A 24,015-nucleotide genomic window follows, 5' to 3' on the forward strand; every position below is an offset into this window, starting at 1 on the left:
GCCCGCGGCGGCACAGGGACGGGCGCACCGAGGGGGCCGGGGCCAGCAGCGCGGGCCGAGCTCGAGTGGGCTGACAGCGCTCAGAGCCCGCGGCACTCCTGCCCCGGGGCCTCAGGCAGACGGCAATTCCCTGGCCCCCACCTCTGCACCGACTCCAGCCTGCGGCCCCCAGCGACCGAGCTGGGCTGCAGCGGCAGCGCCCGCCGGGCTCCTCCTCGCAGCCCAGGCAAGCGGGCGGACGGTGGGGAGAGGCCCCCACGGCCCCGGCTCGGCCGCCGCTCCCGGGCTGACACGCAGCGCTCCCAGGCCCCACCGCTCGCTGTGGCGACTCGGGCGCCCCTGCCTCAGCGTTCTGTGAGGGGCTGCCCAGACGCCACCGGCACGGACGGCCACGAGTGCGTCCCTGCGCGGTGCCACGGCACACCGCACACCCCCGCGCATTGTGACCCCATGCGTGATGACAAACGGCCTGTGTCCTGTCACCGCCCGGCCTGTCCCTGCCCGGTGTCCCTCCTGTCCGTGCCCGGTGTCCCTCCTGTCCCTGCCCGGTGTCCCTCCTGTCCGTGCCCGGTGTCCCTCCTGTCCCTGCCCGGTGTCCCTCCTGTCCGTGCCCGGTGTCCCCCCTGTCCCTGCCCGGTGTCCCTCCTGTCACCGCCCGGCCTGTCCCTGCCCGGTGTCCCTCCTGTCCCTGCCCGGTGTCCCTCCTGTCACCGCCCGGCCTGTCCCTGCCCGGTGTCCCTCCTGTCCCTGCCCGGTGTCCCCCCTGCCACCCCCTGGGGCTGTGCTGTCCCTCCTGTCCCCCCCAGGCTGTCACCAGCCGCTGTGCCCCCTGCCAGCAGCACCCAGGGCTAGGCAGCCCGGGGCAGAGGCAGCGGGCTGTGCTGTGTGGCGCTCGGCTGCCCACAGCGCGGGGCCAGCGAAGGGAGGGGACATCTCGGGGTGTCTGAGGGTATCTTGCTGCATTTCTGGAAAGTTCAGTCAAGGAACCCAATGAGCATTTATTGCCATAAACCCATGTACTTCCCAACTGTGGCATGTTTACCGTTGCTTGAGCACTGGAGAGGAGGACTAAGAAGTAAGAAATGAACCAGCAGCGTTAGGAAGCGCCCCAGGACAGTACTTCTTGCTTCCTCAATCATCACAGCTGCTGCTGCAACAGCCCTTGCACATGAAATCATGCCTTGAATTATGAACTCTAGTTCTGCTGAATATACGCTACAGCTTGCAGACGTTTCTGCACCAACTGGCTATTCCTTTCCGTTCATGTAAATAAAACGTAAAAGGCTTGCTGTCATCTGGCAGGGATAACAAGGGAGCTTCCACAACTGCTTGGTTTAGATCTTTAAGTGCCTTTTGGGTTTTTGGAGTCAGGAAACCCTTTTGATTTCAGTGCTGTTCTCTATATCCAAGGGATAGATATTTTTGCTATTTGTACCTGTTTCTTTTTCCTGTTAATAGTGATTTGGAAGCCTAGGTTTTAATTTGGTAGCCTTGCTTCTAAACCTGTGGTAGAATATGGCTTATACATACTCATTCCATAATTCGGCCATAGCCACATTCCAAACCACAGCAGCAGAGGCGAACAAGCCCAACTGTTGGATATGCACTAAAAGCCCATCCTCTCCCCAAAATCAAGTCTCCTGGGTATCTGTCCCATTAAACTCTGAATGGCACAAGGACGGGCATCTACATTATGAATTTTCACTGAAGAAAGGAAGGATCCCGCCTTTCCGCCAAGCAGGGTTTGTCACTAGTCTGAAAGGAGACCCCAGGTATGCTTGGAGAGCAAACCTGCGGACAAGCTTACTCACTCTACAGGGGCTGAGAACTGGAAATGAGCATATATTAAAATTATTAGAATTAAAATGAATAAAAATAATATTATTAAAATTAATAAGAATGAATGGAAATGGACAATTCAGATTTTAGGATCATATGGGTGAAAAGGAGAGTCTTATGCCTGGAATGTTCCTGTGCTTAAAGGCAACTGGTGGTACTACGCAGATTCTTCTAAAACCTTACTATATACCGCATCCTCTGAGCATGAAAGGGAGAGGCTCCAGAAGCCTTTACATAAAACCTCTTCTAATGCTGTAGATTTGTTCCTAAATGGAGTTTATCAGGCCTGGCAGACTCCTGAGATTATGTGGATATTCACAGATAGATTAACTCGGTATTCTGAAGGAAGCCATAGTCAAGCTAAAGATAACGATATAATTTCCATTACCACTACAGGCCTATGGATCCTGATGGCTCTGAGTCATCTACCCTGGGTCTGAACCTTACGGGTTTACCTGAACAACCAAATCCGGCACATGTCAGCCCTTCTATGGGAAATAATTTACATGATTCAGATTTATTTGAAGTTTATACTACCCATTGACACAACTACCAGGGCAATATTGGATAGGTAGAGAAACAGCATTTGATGATTTACCCTCAACCTGAGCCAAAAAATGGATTCTAAGTGCATTAATACCTTCCACACAGGTTAGAACCAGTATTTCTTCTGTCTCTTTATCTCCTAACTACTGATATCTACAGGAAAAAGCATCACAGCCCTGTGACAGAATGTGGCACTAAGTTCCACCTGTCTGTAACAGCTTTTATCCCACGGTTGGGGGTTGCAAAACCAGAAAGAGCTATTGCAAATGTGCCAAGAGAATTAGGAAAATCCATTAATGAAAGTGCAGATAGTAATACAGCCCTACAGGAAGACATCAAATCATTATCACAAATGGTAACATAGAATCAGCTAGCCCTAGAGCACCTTTTAGAAGTACAGGACAGAGTATGTGCATTATGGGATAACAGCTGATGGGTTTTTATGTAAACCAAGACCAGAAAAATGAAACTGATAGAAACAAGATAATGACTCATTTTAAAATATTACATGAAGTAAGGCAGGGATCTCCCCTAAATCTATTTGGGTGGTTAACCTCTTGGCCTCCAGACCTAGGTAGAGGACTGTGAACTAAAAGGGTCTGGGTTGTTATGTTTACTCTCTTCTTTTGCTTTGTAATTATATATGTGTGTTTACAGTATTATCTTATGCGCTCCACTTATGAATAAATAATGAATAGTATAGTGTGACCCTGACAGTCAAAAGAAAAGGAGGGACTGTTAGGAAAATCTTATTCCCTAACTCTTGTACCAATTAGTCTTTACAGTATGAAATTGTATGTATTTTCCGAAGATATATCTTGATTACATTGTATACTGCATAGCCATGGTTCAGTGAGCATGACTAAAGGACCATGGCTCATTGCAAGGAGGAGAAGGACAGTCCCCACCCTGAAGAAGAAAGGATACCACTGGGCTACCCAGATCACGCCAACATCCCAGCTCCTCCAAATCCTTAAAAAGTGATGTTCCTTTTTCTTCCCCTAATGAGTTTGTCTTTTGCCCGTGACCCTAATGAGTGAGTGTGGGGGACCTCAGCTGGACTGAGGCCCCTGGGAAGGAACGGTTTCAACCTTGAAAGGATTCCAAACTACCCCTGAGAGAGCAAACAAGAACAAGAGGAGCTGCAAGATGAGCAAGCTTATCGACTGCTGTAAGAGAGCATAACAACTCTGAACCGGTAAGAAAAGAGACACATCGGAAGAACTGATAACCCTGTACTGGGAACTAGTTTTAGGTGGATAGAGATACTAGAAAGCTAGGGAGCCTGAACTTCTGAACTTTTTATATTATTACACTTGTGTGATGAGCTTATGCATATTAACTTCTCCGCCCTGGGAAGGGCCAGAGTTCATTACCATGAACATGAGATGTATGAACAGATACCTGAAGGGGCGGGTCGGTAGATGGTCCAGAAAATCTGTACACTCTGTAGAAAAAGTATAAAGGAACAAAGGAGGAGAAAATAAAGGGTTTTTTTGTTTGTGGCTTTGTTGTTGACTTGCTGTAATGAAGAATCTGTCCGTCTCAACTGTAATTTTGTCCGCATCAACCGTGACAGGTGAGCAGGGAGGGGTCCCCGTCCTTATCTGGATTCCTGAGCCTTTTACTTCATTTTGTCCTTTCCATTCCTGAGAGGGGAAGAGGTGAGTGAATGGCTGCGTGGTGCTCAGCTGCCCTCTGGGCTCAAACCACAACTGACATCTAGACACAGATAGAAGCAGATGGGTGATGACGCCATAGAATTAGAGTTGCTTTGCAAAAAGTAGTATAAGTGTGTGTTAAGTAGTAATTGGTCAAATCATGTTGTACTTGAATGCCTGAAAGTCATAAGCACCATGTGTAAAACCACATTCAGGGTGCCCCAGTTTGACTGGGACACCTCATGTGCATAAATATAAAATTTCTCTTGCAGTTCTATACTCTGTGTCTTAGTCTCTCTTCTCAGTCAGCATAGGCCAGTTGCAAAATTTTCATAACAATACCCCTCTCCCCATTCTGAAAGTTATCCTCAAAGGCTGAGAATTGCCCCTAGGGGTGGCCCAGAAGTCTACCGTTCAGCAGCGAACACTTTATCTCCATCATCGAGCTGTCCTCCCAGGAAATGATCGTTCAGGAAGGGCTCGCACTGAAACCGTAACTTGAATAGGACTGCCTCAAGACTAGGAGAGCGATGAGCCATCCTCTCCTATTCAAGATGCTCCCCCTTTCTACCTCAGTAATGCTTTTGGAGTATGGATTACAGACAGAAGTGCCCACTTGAAAAATGGTGTTTGGTCTGGTAAATTGACAGCCGTTTCTGCAGATGGAAAAAGCAGAGTTAACTAAGGAGATAAAAGATTCCAGCCAATGAGTGGAGTCCCTGGCCATCACCTGAACCTTTGGAGGTGGAACCCGCACAGTTTATACTGACTCTGATGCTGGATGGGCTGGAGCCACCCAGTGCCTGGGGAATGGGCAAGAGCTGCTGCACTCCCTCCATAGAAGCTGCTGGCAGGGATACGTCTCTGCTTGTGTTTTGCCTGGGAGAATCGGGAGAAAAGCAGTGGCTGGAAAGTGAAAATCTATTGAGATTCAATGCAACATTTGTAAATGTTTGGAAGTGGCACGGGACTTTGTGTTGATTTTGTTGAGATTTGTTAACATTGGCACAAGAGGTGCTATGAATCAATGCACAGGCACCTCCTTGGTGCAGGGTAAGCATATCAAGTACTAGATGATTTTGTCCTGCTATCAAAGCTAAAGAATTTTCCTGTTTCGAGGCTGAAGTGGCATCTGCTGTGCAATTGTCTGTGGCTTCCATGGCAGCAGAGAGATTTCTGAGAGCTCTTCCTAGTTCATTTACCCTGAGTCTGGGAATTAACATTTTGATTAAACGTCTCCAATCATGGAGGGGTTCCTCAGACAGTGGGGTGACGAGGTGGAGGGTCAGATCTATGCGTGGGGCAGGGGCTGCGTTAACCCCCCCACCTCCCGCTGCAGGAATGCCCGCTGGCAGGGGCGCTGTGAAACAATCCTCAACCCTTTAATGACTGAAGAAGGAAAGAGAGAGATGGGAGAGGGCTGGGGCTGGGGCTGGAGCGGGCGGGTGTGGGTCGCATGTCCCAGGGGTTGTGCCCCACAGCTTCTGTGCCCAGCTGTCAGAAGCGGCCGGGGGGGTGTGGGGCACTCTGCCCCGTGGGGTCCCTCAGGGCTCTGGCTCGCTTGGTGGGCACGCTGCTGCCGTCGGATGCTCTGCGCTTGCTGCTGCCCACCGCTGCGCTGTCCCTGTGCGGCAAGTGGGTCCAACCCCCCCGGGGCTGCCTCCGCAGCGCCTCCCCCACCAGTGGGGCCCTGAGGGGCGGATGACACTGGGGGGCAGCCGGGGGGCTGGCCGGGGGGCTCAGCAGCGGGATGCGCAGGGGGCTCAGCAGGGCACTCTCCAGAAGACCCTGCGGGGGATCCTTCCAGGGACTCTCCGCAGGACGGGCCTCTGAAGTCTCCTCGGAAGTCTCCAGGGAGCTCTCCTCCTCAGCAGCCTCCGAGGGGCTCGGGGGCAGCCGGGTGGGGAGGTCTGCTGCCACCCCACCCTGCTGCCCCTTGGGGTCCTGCGAGGGGGAGGCCGCCACCCCCCAGAAGGGGTCGGCGTCCCCCAGCATGGCCGCTGCCAGGCCGACCTTGGGGCCGTTGTCCTGCACCCCATCCTCCAAGAAGTCGGGGACTTCGCCGACGGAGGCGGTGCTGGCGAGGCCGTGGGGGACATCGGGGAAGGTGTTCTCGCCGGCCACCATCTCCACTGTCGCCGCCTGCTCCTTGCAGCCGCCCTCTGCCCTGTGCTCCGAGAGGTGGGGGAGCTCGTTGAGGGAGGTGGTCAGTTTGGGGACATTGGGGACAGTGTCCTCACCATCCCCCAGCCCTGCCACCACCGCTCGCTCCTTGGGGCAGCTGCCCCCTCCCACATACTCGGAGAGGTGGGGAAGCTCATCAAGGACCTTGACAGTCAAGCGGGGGACATTGGTGGTCAAGCAGTTGTCCATGCTGTCCCCTGGCTGTGCCACCACCACTTGGTCCCAGGGGCCGTTGCCATCCACCATGTACATGGAGAGGTCCGGGAGCTCATTGAGGAAGGTGGAGCTGGCCAGGCTGTAGGGGAAATCAAGGACATCAGGGCCGGTGTCCTCGCTGCCCCCCAGCCCCGCCACCGCTGTCTGCTCCTTGGGGCAGCTGCCCTCTGCCACATAGTCCGAGAGGTCGGGCAGCTCTCGGAGGAAGGCGGCCAAGCTGGGGCTGTCGGGGCCATCGGGGACAGTGTCCTCACTGTCCTCGGTGTGGAGCCAGGCGGTGGTGTCCTCTGCCTGCTCAGGAACGGCCTCAGCGAAGGCGGCTGGCCCCTGCTCGGGCAGGTCTGTGCGCTTCCCCGGGGCTGCTGGGGTGGTCACCACTGCTGAAAAAGCAAGCAAAGACAACCCAGACCTGGGTGATGCAAGCTTTCCTTGGCTTAGCCATCCACCTGTGGGCTCTGCCACCCCCTAAAACTCACCCTGCCTCCTGCAGAATCAAGATCAGAGGCACATGCATCTTTTGTGGGGAGGGACAGACTGTGCTTCTCTTCATGCAGCCACTTTTAAAATGACCTTGTGAAAGTTTCTACACAAAACCTCTCTGTTTTCATGTGTACAGACCAGCGTCACTGTGGTTTTCAAAGTGGTATCCAGGAGTGTAGGAGGGAGGAGAGGGAAAAAATTCTTCCTTCACTCTGTGCTGTAGATTTTGTCATGTAGCTCACACCAAATCCAGCTGGGTTGTTAAGCAGAGTTGAAAAGAGCATTTTTATTTATGGACTCATTTTATAGGAGGAATGTTTGACTTTCATTAACAGCCCTTAGAGAATCCAGGGAATACTCAGTGGTGGTTTTCCTGCCTGGGTTTTAATTTTGCACAGCGATCTGGGCAGACATTTTGACTAGCCAGAAGATAAACAGAAGCCTTGACAGTGGGTAGAGGCAGAAGATGGATGGTGGTAGGCAAGATGTTTGAACTAAAAATGGCCATAAGAAAGATCAAGAATAAATAACTGTTGCAAAGGAGAGATTTTGCTACCAACATCCCAAGCAAGTTGTAATTTATAAGCAGCAAAGACAGCATTGAGGCAATGAAATTTCATTGATGTTAAACTTTTTTCTTCCAGCCATTTAGTACGGTGCTCTTACCATAGACACATTTGTAAATATGGAAGGAGGTTTACATTTTTAAAGACTTTTCCTGGAGAAACAAAGGGGGGGCGTAGAAATAAAAATTAGATACATAAAAAGTAGATACAGTAAGATCGATGTCTGATTTTGGTTATCAGGACATAATGCTTGCTGCTTGCAGTAGAAGTTGCATGCTCATATTCACAGTTGCTGTTTCAGTTACTCCTTGCATTACATGGCAGTACTTCATGCTCTATTGGGTCTAGCATATGTTCCTCCAACACTATCCATCTTGCTTGGGGGACAACGGGGAGGGGAGGCTATTTGCTGTCTGACTCAAAGAGTGAGCATGTTTTGCAGAAACTTTGCAGAGGTTGTATTTCACAGCAATCACCTCAACAAGGTCCATTCTCCAGCTGAACTGGAGTTGCGTGCATTATGCTGCCATTTTAATTTGCTTTTATTCTTAACAGGCATTGCTGGCACATGGGTGTCTTTGCAGCCGATTCTCGGGGGGAAGAAATTAGTTTATAATTCATTTGTTAAAATGGAGAAGTGAGACTTTTTAAGGTACTATCTTAATTCCCATCGATTCTCATGCTAATCCAGGTAAGATTTCTCATTGCTCCTGTGATCCTTCTCTAACAGTGTTCCCATTTTCTCTATCTTTATAAATCCTCTGCTCTGTTTTAAACAGGCAGACTTACATTCAAAAGAGATAGGGGAATGAGGGGAAAGCATGAGAAATTCAATTGTTTGTTAAAACACAAAAGCAAAATGAAAACATTGAGTTGTAATCGTGAACTGTACTTTATCAGGACCACTCCTAGCATGCTCACAAACTGGGGCTGATCAGCTTTCTAAGGAAGGGAACAAGTCTTGTACAAGGTCAGCATTTACAGTTACAGCTCAGCACTGACAAGAAGAGTGTCTGGATTCAAGCATTAGAGCTTTCTATTGAAGCTATACAATGAGAGAAGAACAACAAAGGAACCTGTGATACTAAAGCCAAGAAAGACCTTGTGGTTTTTATTCTGCTCAGTGAGAACTCTTTTATTTGCATATGCATTGTTCAGGCTTTTAGGAAAGCATTGATTTCTCAAGGATTAAACTTCAAGAGAGAGTTTTAAAATGTATTTGAGCACTTTTGACTTTTTGTGTCTTGACCTTTACACTACTGCCTTTAAGATTTTCTTCATAACCATACAAACAGAAACTTTTATTTTAATAGGACCTTTATACACCATTATTTATTGACCTGATGCTGATAGTTTAAAACAACCTTGATGCTAAGAATTTTGTGATATAGTGATTCTGGCTAGCAGTATTGCAAGTCTTGTGTCTTGTCACTTTTATCGCTGCATTTAGTGTACTCGACATATGTCTAAACCTCTTTTCCCTGAGCGGCAGCGCTACTTCTGTCCTCCAGATGAACGATGCCATTTCACACGGAGGAGCAAAGTGATGCGCAGGTGGCCCTGTGCCTGCCTGAGCAACCCTCTGCTCGATGCTCACAGGTGGAGCCAGGTGCCCATCTCTTCAGCTGGTGTCAGTCCTGGCTGTTGGAATCACAGTCTCCCTCTGCCCTCACAAATATGTTCCTCCCTTGCACTAGCACTGTGGCTTCTCTGATCCACTCATGAGCCACCTAAGTGGGCTGGAAACAAAGGAAAAGCGCATGGCTGTCAGACAGCTCAGCTGCCAGAGCCAACTCATGTCCCTGTAGCAAGCACCAGAGCCTGCCCAAGGGAGGGACCGAGACCCCTGAGCAAAGGCAGGGGGAGAAGTGCTATGATTGGCATTGCATTTCTCTGGAGGCATAAACTACCCCAAGGCTGTCCCACGTTGGCTGCTGGCAGACCAAAAGACAGGATGGTATTGTGAGAAACAAGCCCACCTATATATATAAAAAAAAAGTTTTATTGGGGACAAAGTCAGTGGAGCAAAGAATACAGCACTGGGCACAATGGCACGCCCTCTGGAGCCAAAGGGGCTCCCTTTTATTGTATAAAAGGTAATATATTCATCTACCCTAATACATATGCATCACTACTCGAAGGATAGGGAGGAAATATTACAATTAGTTCCGAGAAATCATGAACATATCCCCCCACCCCAAATTCCTCCCGTCGCACTTGCGCAGTGCTCCCTGGTGGTCGTGGGCAGGGGTCTGCAGATGAAGGCTCGTAGTCTTCACTGTGTTCACTAGCTGACCCTTACTTCTGCGCCAACTCAGTCCTGTGGTCAGGTACACCTTGTCCTTCAAGTCTGGGCTAATTTGCAGCTCCTGTCTTTATGGCTCAGTGGTTTCAGTTCCTCTCTTATCTCAAGGACAAGAGATACCAGGGATGGCCCATCCTGTTCTTTCTCATTCCATTGCAAAGGAGTCACTGCCCTGTGATATGGACCATCTGGTGAGCATCCCAAGAAGGGGGGGGCTGCTGTTGGGTTGGTGTTTCCCCAGATCTATTCCTCCCCCTTCTCTTTTCCCAGTAGTAAATTCTTTTATTTTTCTTAAAATTTGAGCTTTAGTCTAACTCAATAAAAGTAATAGTTCAATTACTTATAGCTGGAGCAAAATTCTACTGTTACTTCTCACAGTACTGAAAAGGGTGTCTAGATCTATTAGGAAACTGCTCCAGATAGAGCTTTTCTTGAGCTAATTTTCATCTGGGTCATTGCCCTGGTTTGGCTTAGCTTAGGTCAAAGGAGCCCCCCTCCCACTACAGGACTGGCCAGCAAGACTGCCACCTACCCCCTTTCAAGAGGAGCCTGCATTTAGGGCAGTTTAAAACAACCATGGAATCGCTTTAACCTAATTTAGAAGAACAGTTTACCTAAAAAAAAAAAAAAAAAGACAGCAATGTTTAAATGGCAGGGAGCACACACCTGGCTTGCCAGTGCATCTGTGCTTGGAGCCATGCTTGAAATCCTACATCTGCAGACAGATCACCACCACTCCTCCCTTACCTTCCTGCATTCAGCTCTTCCATCCTGCTGCCAGCAGGTCTGACTGCTCCGCTGCTGGCTGGCTCTGCTTCTCTCAATGCTCCTCTCTGCCCTGCTCCCCCAGCAGCAGCCAGCTCCAGCTCTGCCCCAGGCTGTGAACAGCCAGGGGAGGTCAGGGAGGACCAGCACAGGCTGCTGCCAGGGAGAGGCTGGCAGAAAGGAGGGAGAAGGAGCTCGGCGCAGAAAGCCTCACCCCAGCCAACAGACAAGGCAGAGGAGCTGGAAACACAGTACTGCACACAGGAGACAAGAGTCACCACCTCTTTCCCCTACTCGGCAAAGAAACAGGGAGCAGCTGTGCGTCTGTGTCCTGCACATCCCATCTGGGAACACGTTTATTGCTCACCGAGCTGCGTGTGCTGTAAGCTGGCTGCCATCGCCCTCCTCCCTGCTCCTGCAGAGCTTGCCTCCTGCCACCGACACGTCTCCGCACCTGCGGCTCCTGCTTCAGAAAGTCCCACCAACCACCACTACCTGCTCATCGCTCAGCGGTGGTTTAGCATTGTGGCTTAAGACCAAAGCCAGCCTGTGCACTTAATATTTCTGCGTAGCGTGTCCCCACTGTGAGACAAAAGGCCCCGTGTGCTCCCGCAGAGGTGAGCAGGACACTTGCCCTCTGCACTGACTCTTGGCCCTCCTCAGCTCACCCAGAGTCTCCTTCACTGGTGAAACCAAGGATGTGTCATGGAAATTTGCAGCTGGCTGATGCCAATCCAGGAGAGAGTTTGCAAAGTATAGACTTCAAAGAGTTATTCATGCACATGAGGTGTCTCAGCCAAACTGGAGCACCCCAACTGTGGTTTCACACAGGGTTTTCATACCCTTCAAATGTTCAGGTCCGACATGATTTGACTGATCACTAACACCCACACTTTTGATTACTAATCGTAGAGTAGAACTTCGCAAAGCAACTCTTATTTTAGCAGCATTCTTGCTGCTGGTCTATTGATCCAGACGTCCCTGGAGTCAGCCTTGCTGGAGTTACTTACCTGTAACGCCAGGCAATACTGGGAGAGTTTTGAAGACACGTTCAGAGACGCTGGGATGGCGCTGCTATATTGGCTGTCTGGGGGTATCCTTTCTCCTTCATGGACAGCCCTAACCTTCCAAGAATCAAAGTCCTTACTGCCAGGGCTGGGTGGCCCTTCAGTTTGTTTTACTTAAGCATGAACAATACTCAAGTCTCCACTAAAATTCCACTGCCTCATGGCATTACAGTGCATAATGTGAACCAATACATAAACAAGTTAATACACTTCCATACTATAAAGACGGGCTGATATGATAAGGAGTTATCCGAAGAGATGTCACCTGTTGGGCCCGGCCTTTGAGGGCAGCGTGGGTGCGGGTGCGAGCACGAGTGACACGCCGTGGCGAGGACCGCGGCCGCGAAGGGGCCCCACGCTCGTCCCGGAACACCGACGAACGCCCCGCGGTGCAGCCCCCGGTGACGGGCAGCCCCGGTGACCCGCGGCCTCACGGCCGGGCCGCGACAGGGGCGGGCGCACCACCGCCCCGCCCCGCCCCGCCCCGCCCCGCCCCGCTCGGGGCGGGGCCTCCCGACTCTCGGCGGCGGCCGCGGCGCCCGGCCCCTGGGAGGTATGAGCCCTGCGGCGGGGCGGGGGGGCGGCGGCGGCGGCGGCGCCGGGCAGGACAAGCCCCCGCCGCCATGCTCAAGGAACGGCCGCTTTGGCGGGGCCCGGCCTTCCGCCTCTGCCTGCTCTCGGCCGCGCTCTTCCTCTGCCTCCAGCTGGGCATGAGGCGATCCTGGTGCCTGGAGAAGCCCCGGGCGGCAGCGGCGGGGCGGGTGGCCCCCCCGGCCCGCGGCACGGAGCAGCCCCCGGGCGCGGCGGCGGCGGCGGCAGCGGCGGGCAGGCGGCGGGTCACCTACGTGCGGAGCGGCCGGCGGGGGAGCGCCGCGTCAGGCTGCTGCGCGCTGCAGCCCTCGGGCGGCCGCCACAGGAAGGTACGGAGGGAGGGCGGGGGGAGCGCCCGCCGTGTCGCGGCAGGAGCGCCGCTCCATCGCGACACGAGAGCGGCGCCATGGCGCCCCCTCCCCTCCTGAGGCGGAGCGGAGGGTGACTCGGCTCTGGAGGTCCATGTGCCGCCCCGGTCGGGGCTGGGCTCTGCGGCCGCTGGCGGACATCCGTCCGTCCGTCCGTCCGTCCGTGGGGGCCCCGCTTCGCAGGTGCGGCCTCCTCCCGTTGCTGAGGTGCCGCCGGCACCTGAGGAGATGCGGCCGGGCTGTGTGTGTGTGTGTGTTGCAGTGGTGAGGTGGTGCGGTGGCGGCTCCCTAGGAAGGTGTCTTGTGGTCAAGAGATTTCTTTTTTTTTGGTTTTTTTTTTGAGCGACGCTGCTCCGCTGCAGGGAAGGTGGAGGGTGCTGGTGGGGGGCTGAGCAGGGCTGGGCTGCGGTCTGGGGGGGACCTGGACCCAGGGTCACCAGGCTTGCTTGGCTGGCTGAAGCTCCTCAAACAGCAGCCAGCTTGGGAAAAGTCCTTGGCGTTTCTGGCATCCAAATGCCATTTAATTCGCCGAAGGCCGTCAAGAAATGTTTCAGAGACATGGTCTGTGTGAGAATTATTGAGTTGGTTAATGGACCTGTAATTAGGTTAAGACGTGGTGATGATTGAAAAGCCTTTTGGAGATGTGAGGACTGTCATTAGCATCTGGAGGTCAGCGAGAGCGAGGGGTGTCCGTACCCACTTCTCCCTCCAGTTGGTTGTGTGTGTGATCAGCTGTGGGATGCTGCCTTCTTCAGCAAGCTCCATGCAGTCTTTGTTTTTGGCAGATGCCAGTGTCTTGGGAATCGCTACTAGATTTGGGCGTTTGTTTTTGTGGAGTTTTCTTCGCAGTCTTTAAGGGGGAGAAGATCCAGCTTTTGAAGGCTGGGAAGGAGTAGTTTGTCACCTGTTTTGTGGTACTACTGTCAGGGTGCAGTAGTAATCGTCTGTGCAGAGATGTACACATACTTAAAGAAGCTGGGATGACTGTGAAAAGGAGCAAATGGGATTTTGTTAGAGATGAGACCACCTTTCTGGTCAAAGTAAATAACTATTTCTGATATTTGCCTTGACAAGGATAAAACCAGTTATCTGTGGAATGGCTAAACCTTCTCCTGTCCTTAAACTGGAGCTTTATCTGGGTTTGCTGAGACTCCCTTGATGAAGAGACTTCTTGCTAGCATCCAAACCACCATCTGAGCAAAGGTCCTGTGGTCATGGGGTCTCACTTGAAAATCTGCTTTCTTTTCTTTGCCTGTGTGCCTCCAGTAATTATATTTTTTTTATTTACAGAGGAGGTAACAGTGAACTTGTGTATAGTTTGAATTTTAGATTTGCGTCATCTTCTGTAGGGAGCTGTGATGGAAAAATAAAACTATTTTCTGTCCCTGGTTTCCAGAAGGGTTTAGAAGAAGAAATTAGATAATCCCTTACTTCCTTTACCACTGAGACAATAATGAAGACAAAGTTGTCACATATTTCTTCAGCATAATGACTATGTGGTGTCCTTGATGTGCTGTGGTATTGATGCCATGTTGAAGCATCTAGATCTTGTAGTATCAGTTTTTGTAATTTTTTGTTGTCAATGCCTTGTTATTTCTCCTTAAGCCTAACTTTTAAGTGATTGTAATTATGGAAGAATTTTGGCATTCATGGGGGGGGAAATTGTAAACACATGGGTTCAGATAGTTTCTTGAAAACACATGCTAAGCACAGCATCAAAAAAACAGGACGCAAAAGTAAAGGATATCCTAACTTATTCTGTGATTTTTGAGGAAATCCTAGTGGAGGAATAGCATCAGGGGAGGCTGCTTGTGGTGTTGGAGAGCTCGAGGCTCTGGAAAGCCACAGGACGTTTTGGTGTGTCTCCAGGTGAAGTGTGTGAAACATCACTGCTGTGGTTTGTGGTATTGGTCATGTTGTTGCTGAGGTCTCATTTGAATCCCACTAAATCAAGTGAAAAATATTAGTAAGTATAATACAGGGTGGAGTTGCCAGGTTAAGTTTGAGAATGTCAGGTGTCTTCCATGTTCATATATTTGACTTGAGCATGTTGCTTCAGGCTAAGAAAAATCTACTTAAAGTGAAGATAAGGCTGTGGGGATGGTGGGACTGAAATTCTGGGAATTACTGGTTTTGAAATAGAGTTGTTAAATACAGGGGGAAAAGCTGATGGGAAAATAAAGTACAAGTGGTCAGAGTATGGCCATTTTTTCTTGTGGAAGATCATGCATGATAGCAAAAAAAAAAAAACCAACATGGGTGGTTTATTTTAATTTTTTCATCAGGAAACATTGTATTTCACTTCAGACTCTTTTAAGAAGAGTTGGGGGCTCTTATCAGAAAAGGCTGCTTAAATTGGTGGTCTGTGGCTTCTACCAGCATCTCTGGAGAAAGGTGGCAGTGTGCGGGTGTGTGTAAATGCCTCCCTGGAGGAAAGGACAGGCTCCTTATGCAGATCTGTGCTGTACTGGGTTGGGGTTGCTTTTTGCTGTGGGTTTTATATGTTTTCATGTCTTCTGTCTGTCCATAGACCTTTATCAGTCCATTTCTGAAGCCTGCAGAGGCTTTCAGGTATGTTTGTTTGTTTGTTTTTTTTTCCCCCTACTGCTGATTATGGTGGTGGTGGAGTATGTTGTGACATGGGAGCCAGCAGGTTGGCAGTAATGAAAAATCAGTGAGACCAAACTTTGCTCTCTTTTCCTAGTGCCACTTGGTTATAACTGTACTAACATATCACTGAATTAATGCAGAAGCCTGATGAACAGAGTGCTTCCCTAGATCAAGTTGAATATCCTACTTTGTGGCTGTATTAAAAAAAAAAAAAAAAAAAAATTGCAAAAAAGCCCAAGGAAATTACTGAATTCCTACACTGAATCACTTTAAAGTTTCCTGAAGCAGAGTTGTGTTATTTCCCAAGCACATCTACGGTCAAACCACCAAAATGGGGGGAGGGGGAAGACCCGGGAAAGCTGGAGACTTGTCCATAAACAGCCCTTGACTCTGCAGGAAATTGCCTGTGCAGTTATGCGCTTTTCCTGACCGCTGGTAAATCTCCGTCAATGGAGAGTGTGACTCTGCAGCAGATGGGAGGGTTTGGCCACCAAGGTTACAAGTGCCTGTGCCTTGAGATGCACGCATAAAAAATGCTAACTGAAAGCAGCAGGGAATAAAGTAATTTCACTATGTGACGGCTCTGGGAGCTGGCAGAGCTGCCTGTCCTAGTGCTTTTGGGAGCTGTGTTGTTCCCAGCTGTTTTGCTCCCTGTGGAGCCTACCAACGAGCAGATGCTGCTGCTCTTGTTCACAAATAATAAACAAAATTCAGCACTGAGACTATATGATGGTCATCTGAAGAATGGGAACAGTTATATGTTGTGCTGCAAATGTAAAGAAAATGGAATTTTGTGGTCCCATTTGTGTTTTGGTGGGAGCACTTAAAACTGTATTGCTGCTAGTGAAATGCCTGTTTATAAACTGTGATTATAAAATCTGGTTGTGTTAGGCACTGGTCTGGTAACATATGCAGCAGATACAAACTCCAGCTAGATGGAGACACGCAAATCCTACCACAGGTAGCTGCTTCTGCAATAGGTAGAGAGGTCTGCACCCACAGAACACTGCAGACATGAGGTGAGTTTTAAAATGTTATTACAGTGGGTGATGGTAACAAAAAATAAATTTGTTGCATTTGGAATAAGCAAATTCTTATCACAATGATTGCAATAACAAGGTTATGTTGGCTCTCGGGCTCTGAAATGAGGAAGAACACTCTCAGAGCCTGGTTGAGAAAAGCTGAAGTCCTTTGCCTCTGGGAAGATTTATTTTCATGGAGGAGGAGGAGGATCAAAAAAAAAAATTATATGGTTATGCATCAAAGAAAAAAGGCTGATGTTAGTCCAGGCAAGTGTTTTAAGTTCATACAGTTTTGCTTGCTGATGCAGCAAGTGCTGTGACTGTGTCTGTCTTAAAAACCACTGTTTGGGGTCTTGCTTTCTGCTTAGGCATAGCTGGGCTGTGCCGTGGGGGATTCGTGGAAGGCAGAGCTTGGAGACATGCTTGAGGCTGCTAGGCTGCAGCCACAGGTGTGTCTTCTGAAAGTGTGTCTGCTGGAAGACAAGCAAATTACTGAGTTTAGTTTGAAAATTGTAATATCAGCTAGAAATCACTTTGTTGTGGCTGTCCAAAGGTGGGGAGTGCAGTATGCTGGCAAAGTTAGCCTGATGTTATTTTGGATGCTCTTTCATCTTATATCTGGAGATACAAAAATGTTTGCCTTCAGTGATTAAAAACTAAGAGTTAGATTTTGCTACTGGGCCCATATGTATTTTGTCTGGGATTATAACGTATTTGGAAACATGAAGTATCATTACCTAAAACAAAAAAATCTTGTGAGTTTGTATTTTGTATACAGCTGTATTTTGGTTCCTTATAAATACAGACTAATTGTCTTTTGCTCTTGCTTGTTGGACTGCAGCTTTTGTTCTTCTTTAAATAGGAACTATTTCTGAGGGGTTACAGCTTCTCAACAGTAATGACTGATAACAGTCTCATCTTCAATGTAATTGAAATCTCCAAATTATTTTGGAGTGATATCTTCAAAGTTATGTGAAATAGCGGTTTGACAGTTAATAATATGGCAGGTTCAAAATAACCTCATGCAATTTAGCATTACATTATTGCTAAGATTTTACTTAAATCTTACATTTGATTTTTAATTTAAAAATGACAAAGCTACTTAAGTTTGTGTCAGCGACATGCAGGGCTTATACAAAGAGTCTCTTTTACTTCTACAAATCTGGTTAAAAAAATGTATCAGATGTTTTTATTGCCTATTTGTATGTATAGTGTTTTCAAGCTGACTTCACATCTTTAAAAATCTGTAAAACTTTAGGTACTACTTGAGTGGGAAGTTACTCTGCCTCTTGATAAGCAGGATCCAAAATTCTTGGAGAAAACTTGGTTATTCTGAAGTCAAATATATCTGTCTGTCTTTCCATATACGGTGGTGTAATAGCTGGTCTGTTTTGGATTGGGACTTAACTTTTATAACAGTTTATTCATTATGTATGCCTGGAGCAATGTTTTAACATTACAGCAAAGTTTGACATGACAGGGCTTTGGAAGCTGTGCAGTGAGTCACATCAGGCTGTGTTTAAAGGAGCAGATTTGACCAGGCTGAGCGAAAATGAGGGAGCTGCTGGGGCAGCAGCGTGGGTCAGGGGAGCCTTTTGGATCCTATAGTGAATTTATATCTAGAGCTTATTCCAGTCACCCCCACTGTGTAGCAGACATGACAAGCTTTACAGGGTGCAGCACTGTTCTCTAAATGCTGCAGTGAGGAGTGAATAGCATCCTAGCTTTGATGGGGATGAGTTGCAGCTGTGTTTCTGTTGAAGAAGAGTGCAGTGCTGAAGAGCTGGATATCGTTTTTTTCTTTTGAATGTGCCTACTTCTGGGCACCACCTTTAACAACAGGTAGACAAACTGCAGAGAGTCTCAGTGGGAGGAAAAAGGTTTTAAGGGGTGCAGGAGGGCAGGCCTGCAGGGAAAGCCTGGCAGAACTGGTACATATTTTGAACAAAGAAAAGGTTTTGAGAGGAATGTGCCAAGTCTCTTCCAGCTAAAAAAAAAATATTTTTTTTTGAAGGGCATAATGATTGATTGTTCCCTAGGTCCACTGCAAGTAGGACAAGAAGTAACTGGCTTAATTTTCAGGCAAGATATTAGGAAAATCTTGTAACTCTGCAGTTGGGTACCAGTGGAAAGACTCCATAAAAAATTGTGAACTTTGAGTATCCACACGGGGAAGGTCTGAGAGTCCTTAGATATGCTTCAGGGCAGGGAGGTAGAGTCAACTTCCCAAGGTCCATCTGTCTACATTTACCTGCTCTACAATTTGAGAAGCAGTCTGGCAGGTACAGTGTGATTAGCGAAACTAGAATTTAGCCTGAACAATGATCTAACATCAGTGTAATAAAAAGAGGTAATGGGGTCTTTAAAGATCCTTTAAAAGTGATCCTTGCCCTGGCTTAATACCTCACTAGACAAATCAGAGCCCACCATAATTGTCCTGTGATGACTTAATGGACCCTAACATACAAATGCTACTTGACAGATTTTTTTTTTTTCCTCCAGCACTTGGAGGTCTCTTACCAAATACAAACCAACCCAAAGTTGCTTAGCTTGGATTAGCACAAGGTAGGAGTTTATGACTTCAGACCATTAGTCCCTGGGGAACAGCTGAAAGCCTTGGTTGGTTTTTGTTCAAATATTCAGGCTAATAGTACAAACTGAGAGAGGTTATTATGTTTGGAAGAAACAAATGAACTTTTATTGACAGTGAACAACAAAATCTGAGGAGCACCAGCCAGCTCTGACTGTAAATGAGAGCTGAGGCACCCTAAGGTACCCAAAGCATGGGAATCCTCCAAGTAGCCAAGCAAGGGCAGTACTGGGCTTTCACTGTATTTTGACTGCAGATGAAATGTGTTTATGGTAGACTGTAAAGAGGACGTGGTAGTGTTTTTTCTGGCAATGATGTCACTTGCAAGCTTGTGAGGTAAACTATCACTCAGAATAACCTTGATTCTTACACACTTTTTATTACCTAAAATAGGTTCTTCCTTCATGAATTTTTGAGAAGCAGCTGGGGAATATTATCCTTCAGAAAGTCATTACAGCTTTATGAGACTTAATTATATCCAATAATATAGACTTCTTTCAAATACCTATTCAAGGCTTTCTTTCAGCATGTAAAGACAGGGGAATTATTTCTTTTCTAGATAGCTGTGGCACAGAAAAAATCGTTTTTCAGGGTATATAAATTTCCGTATTTAAGGACATAACCCAGGGACCGAGGTGGTAATTTCTTCTGCAGATGCCTTGCTCCATGATGGCTGTTACAGTTGTGCCATCTTTTTTCTTGATCCAAGCTACATGGTCCATGGGCCATGTACAAAACATGAATCCTTTGACTATGGTGGTAGGTGCAGGAAAAAAACCCAGGCTGATCCAGTCCCGTTCGCTGTCTTCAGCTCAGCCTGCTGAATGGGACTGTTGTGCGGGGAAGCGACCCACGCTGCCCTCCTGCCTGCGCAGTGATGCTCAGCGCATGGCTGAGCCGCCCTGGTCGTGGCCTCTGTGTCCCAATAAAGGGCAGAAATTCAGAAAATGCATCCTCTGCTTTTGCCTGTCTCTTCACCCCTCTGCAGTTGGCTGTGCTTGGGGTACTGGATTGTGTTGTCTGGTTGCCAGACCTCACTAGCAGCGAACAGGCAGGATTCCCCCTCACGTGCTGTGTATGTGCTTGGAGGAGGAAGGATGTTTTGAAGAGGAGGTGGAAGGAGGTGAGCACTGGTATGAAAGTCAGTTGTATAGCAGGTCACAGTCTTGTAATGGGAAAAGAGTGAGAGTCCCCGACAGTCAGAAATTTTGACAGCCTTGAACACAATGACCACACTTAGTACCAAAAATGATCTTTTTGTCACGGTTGATGTTTCATACTAGAAATAATAGAAGTGAGGACAGATTTGAACACGTAGCTTTCGTCGCTCAAGCAGTTCTAAAGGTGGCCAAGCTTGCTTGCTGCTTTTCTAAAACTTCCTCCTTCAGAGAGAGAAGAGGCCAGAAAGAGATACCTGGGGCAAGTAAAATTCTCACAGAAAGCCTTAGGGTTTTTTCTTTACATCTCTGACCTTAGCTGCCTTCTTTGGGACAAATATTTAACTTTGTTGCTAGTAAGGTTTTCATCCCAGTTTGTTCAGCCAATTCAAATCAACATTTACCCATACAGCCAGGCAGTTAACAGAGATGTGTGTCTGCTTCAAGGCTGCATGGTTGGTGCTAGCATGACAGACATTTCTCTCATACCACTTTTACTGAACTGCAGGCATGGTTCAGACTGAGGTGGATCTTTGGTGTGAACCCAGAGCAGAACTCCGGTGGCCCATGACAAGGGATGCAGTACTGAAATACAGGGGTGAAGAACAAGACCATCTGACAGCTGCCTTGCAGACTCAAACAGGCAATGTGACAAGTGCATTATCTCTCTTACAAAAAGGATGTAGAATTTGGAGGTTTAGATAGAATTAGTGAGGGACCTTCAGTCTTCACACAAGCAGTTTGGTTTGGCTGTCCTCTTCCTGCAGCCTGGCAGCAATGGCTGTCACTCACAACACAGCTTAGATAAAAGACTTAACACCTAGGTGAGAAAGTCTGTGTGAACTACCATGATCTTTGATGGCATCTGCAGCAGCCCCCCCTTACCGCTTGTTCTCATATTAACTTGGAGCTGTGTTTGTCTTGGACAGCCGTTCAGTGCTCCAGAGCTGTGTGCAGTGGATGTGAGTCATTTCACCAACTCAAGTGTTTTTGTAGCTAGTGGGTATGCACCAAGATACTTCTGTGTATGTTGAAACGTCCAGAGCCCTTCCATGCTGTGTAAGACTAAGATCAAAAGCCATTCAGTTCAGTGGAAGAAGTAAAATGGAAAAAAAAAAAGAGGCTTGATTTTTTTTTTTTTTTCCTTTTAATTGTGGTATAGCATGTATATCCTGGAATCTGTAACATACATTACTCACCGTGATGTTGTTTGTTAGTGTTTCTGTACACAAAAATGACAGGGTGACACACTGTCCTATTTTGAGTTAGCAAATCCCGAAGGGTAATAGAAACCATGTGCGCAAATGGACCAACGCCTTGGGTAACAGATGAAAGCCATGATTTTGAACTCGCTGTTATGGCAACAACTGGGTAAGCTGGAGACAGCAGAAATGTTTCCAGCTGTTTGTACAGTACTAAGTGGAAGAGTTTGGGTCTTCAGTGACATGTGTTTTCCCTCACCTGATCTTCTCTCCTGTCTTCAGTAGTCTTGTTTTTAAATGTGCCATCAAGAAAGATGCTGGCTGTGAGGTGCTCATGGGCTGCACTATCAGGGAATGGGTGGATGGGGTGTCCTCAGGTGACTGCTAACTGCCTGGGTGAGTGCAGATTGTGGGTCTGACTGGGGAAACCCCTTGGCAGTTATTTTGCTTTCTTCTTCATTTTTTGCAACATTTAAAAACTAGCCCTGTAATTTATGTCCTCCCTGAAACATGTACAAATATGATAAATAAACCTTTCCTTATGTCTTTGGGTAGTGATAAATGTCATAGTTCCAGTAGCTGATACCACATACACAGAAATCTTGCTTCTCACCAAAGTCATCTCTGTATGCTCTGCAGATGGGAACAAAATGGCTTTGCAGTGTTCTTCAAAACTCAATACCACAGAACTGTTTTGGCTTTGCAACTCCCAAACCTGGGGGACCCTTGTGAGGAACATCATTCTTTCTGCCACCTCTCCCCATGATACAACAGAGGCTTCTCTTTTCGCTGGTAATATAGCACCAGGAGGACTGATCAGTGAGCTTCTGAAGTCTCTTGGAGTTTTCAGGCCAAGCCAGCTGCTTCAGATTTTACATGGAAAACCTCCCGGTTTATATGCTTGTTGCAGAAAGAGCTGACAGACATCTCATTTAACAAGTGACCCACTGAAGTTTCCTTTGGGTTTCACTTTCTGATAGATTTCAGGTGCGTTGCCGTAGGTTTTTCTGTAAGTGATTAAATTCTGGGTCGTTTCCAAGACTGACCCTGTGGCTCCTGCAGACTAAAGGAATTGAACCCTCTGCCCTTCTTGGGGTGTAGAAGACAATTTTTTTGCGTCTTGAGAGCTCAGCAAGGAAAGGCCTGCAAAAAGCCAGTTAGTCAACTTATCTCTCTTAAGGGTATTGCTAAAATCGTGGGTGCTCTGTGTTCTTGGTATTGATTTTGATGATGTAATAAGCCTTTTTTTGTGTGTGTGTGTGTGTGTGCATGTGTCACAGGGTGGTCTGCTGGGGAAAAATAACCTAGATGAAAAGTAAGCAAAGAAGCAAATATATTGGTGGTGCATCAGGGGCTGGACCTGGTTGGGAAGTGCATGCAGTTGAAAATGGTGTTAGAACCAGTGAACGTTAGCATCGTAGGGTTGCCATCACTGCTTTGAGGTCCCTCTCTGCCCCATCCATCCCCAGCCCTCTTCCTCATTTGTCTCTGAGCAACTAGCTGGGTCAAATAATTAACTGGGAGCTTCGAAGCTGGTGCCCTTTATTTAGCATCCTCTTTCATATTTTACAAAGAGACAGTGTTTGAAATGCTAGGGGGAAGAGATGGTAATGTCTATTGATATGAAATGTAGTGTTAAATAATACTTGCCACTTAGGAGTCTAAAAGTGATAAGAATCAGTTTGAAATCCTTCCTGCTCTCTGCAGAGCTGATGGCACTGGTGGAGGGTCAAGTTTTATCCCCCAGATGAATGCTGCAGGATAGGAGCTGCCTGGAAAAAAACCCAGAGGAAAATAAAATTTGTTAATACTGTTTTCATGTCTCTTTTTGGGCTTTCCTCATGGTTGTTCTGCAGTACTGAAACTTTTAAAGAAGTGAACTTTGTTTCATCCTGAATAAAACAAAGCAATGGCATCTTCCATTTTCCCTTGATCTTTTGAGAAAATTAAACAAGAAGCTATTATGTGTCAACTAGCTGCTGCTGCTGAACTGATGTATTTCTTCTTAGATGTCTTTCTTGATGAATGGTTTGATCTTGTAATTATTATTCATTATAAAATCTGTGGGAATTCTGGTACACTAGGAGTTCAGGGTCAAACCACATAGCTGTTCACTGCTATATTCTGTATAATGCTCAGAATTAGTACTAAAACATTGGAAACTGTGCTTAACTAAAGAGGATGGTGCATATTTGCCCAAGCCCATCCTTTATGGGCTTATGACACTTGGATCTATACTTGTCTTGAACAAAAAATATTTCAAAATTGTATGCTTTGAAATGAGCTTGATTTACTTCTTTATAAATTGGAAAATAAACATATCCTCTTGTACTTAAAATCCGAACAACTTGCAAGCCAGCTCTCGTTTCTAGACATGGGGAACTAACTGCACAAAACACTGTTTTATTTTGCTTGGAGGACTTTAACATAGCTCTAGACTAAGGGCACTAATCCATAATCATATTAAAAACAAGAAAAGGAGTATGTTTGTAGATGTTTAAAGCTAGTATACATTTCACTCCGTGGAGCTCCATTACCTTATATTATTAAGTAATGCTTGTATGAAATGAGAAGTAGAAGGGAAAAAAAAAAAAAAAAGTGACATTTGGCTTAAGGCTTCCCTGGCTATCCAGCAAACCCCAGAATGATCAAGTGAACTGATGGTGGGTCAGAGGGACGGAAACCCCTAGTTACCTATGGTGAATATTTTCTGTCTTACGTTAGGTTTTACATTATGAAATCTAACTACCTGTAGAAGTCACTCAGCCTTTTGGTTTACCCATGGATAAGAATTGATGTTTACTTACTTTATGGTATTATAGATTCCTAGAGACAAATACTGCCCT

At 47.4% G+C, this 24,015-nt stretch overlaps 2 protein-coding genes across 9 annotated transcripts in view; one reads left to right on the forward strand and one right to left on the reverse strand.

Moving 5' to 3' along the window:
- Positions 1 to 5,432: 5,432 nt before the first annotated feature.
- On the reverse strand, positions 5,433 to 10,960 carry LOC122154521. The gene is made up of 3 exons (XM_042803427.1): positions 10,930 to 10,960; positions 6,346 to 6,808; positions 5,433 to 6,213 (listed from the first exon to the last, which is right to left on the reverse strand). The coding sequence occupies exons 1-3, from the start codon at positions 10,958 to 10,960 to the stop codon at positions 5,544 to 5,546; spliced, it is 1,164 nt and encodes a 387-aa protein (XP_042659361.1). The 3' UTR covers positions 5,433 to 5,543.
- A 1,160-nt stretch (positions 10,961 to 12,120) lies between these two features.
- METTL24 (methyltransferase like 24) overlaps positions 12,121 to 24,015 on the forward strand; it is a 74,378-nt gene continuing 62,483 nt past the window's right edge. For 6 of the 8 annotated variants that reach the window (XR_006166367.1, XR_006166368.1, XM_042802896.1 and 3 more), the window contains exon 1: positions 12,193 to 12,549. Coding sequence is in view for 4 of the 8 variants with exons in the window: in XM_042802896.1 (XP_042658830.1) it covers positions 12,253 to 12,549 (297 nt within the window). In the remaining 4 variants the exon portion in view is untranslated. The other 2 variants (XM_042802899.1, XM_042802898.1) reach the window with 1 other exon arrangement.

This window comes from Tyto alba, unplaced genomic scaffold, assembly GCF_018691265.1.
Source record: "Tyto alba isolate M040663 unplaced genomic scaffold, T.alba_DEE_v4.0 Super-Scaffold_40, whole genome shotgun sequence".
NCBI classification, from domain to species: Eukaryota; Metazoa; Chordata; class Aves; order Strigiformes; family Tytonidae; genus Tyto; species Tyto alba.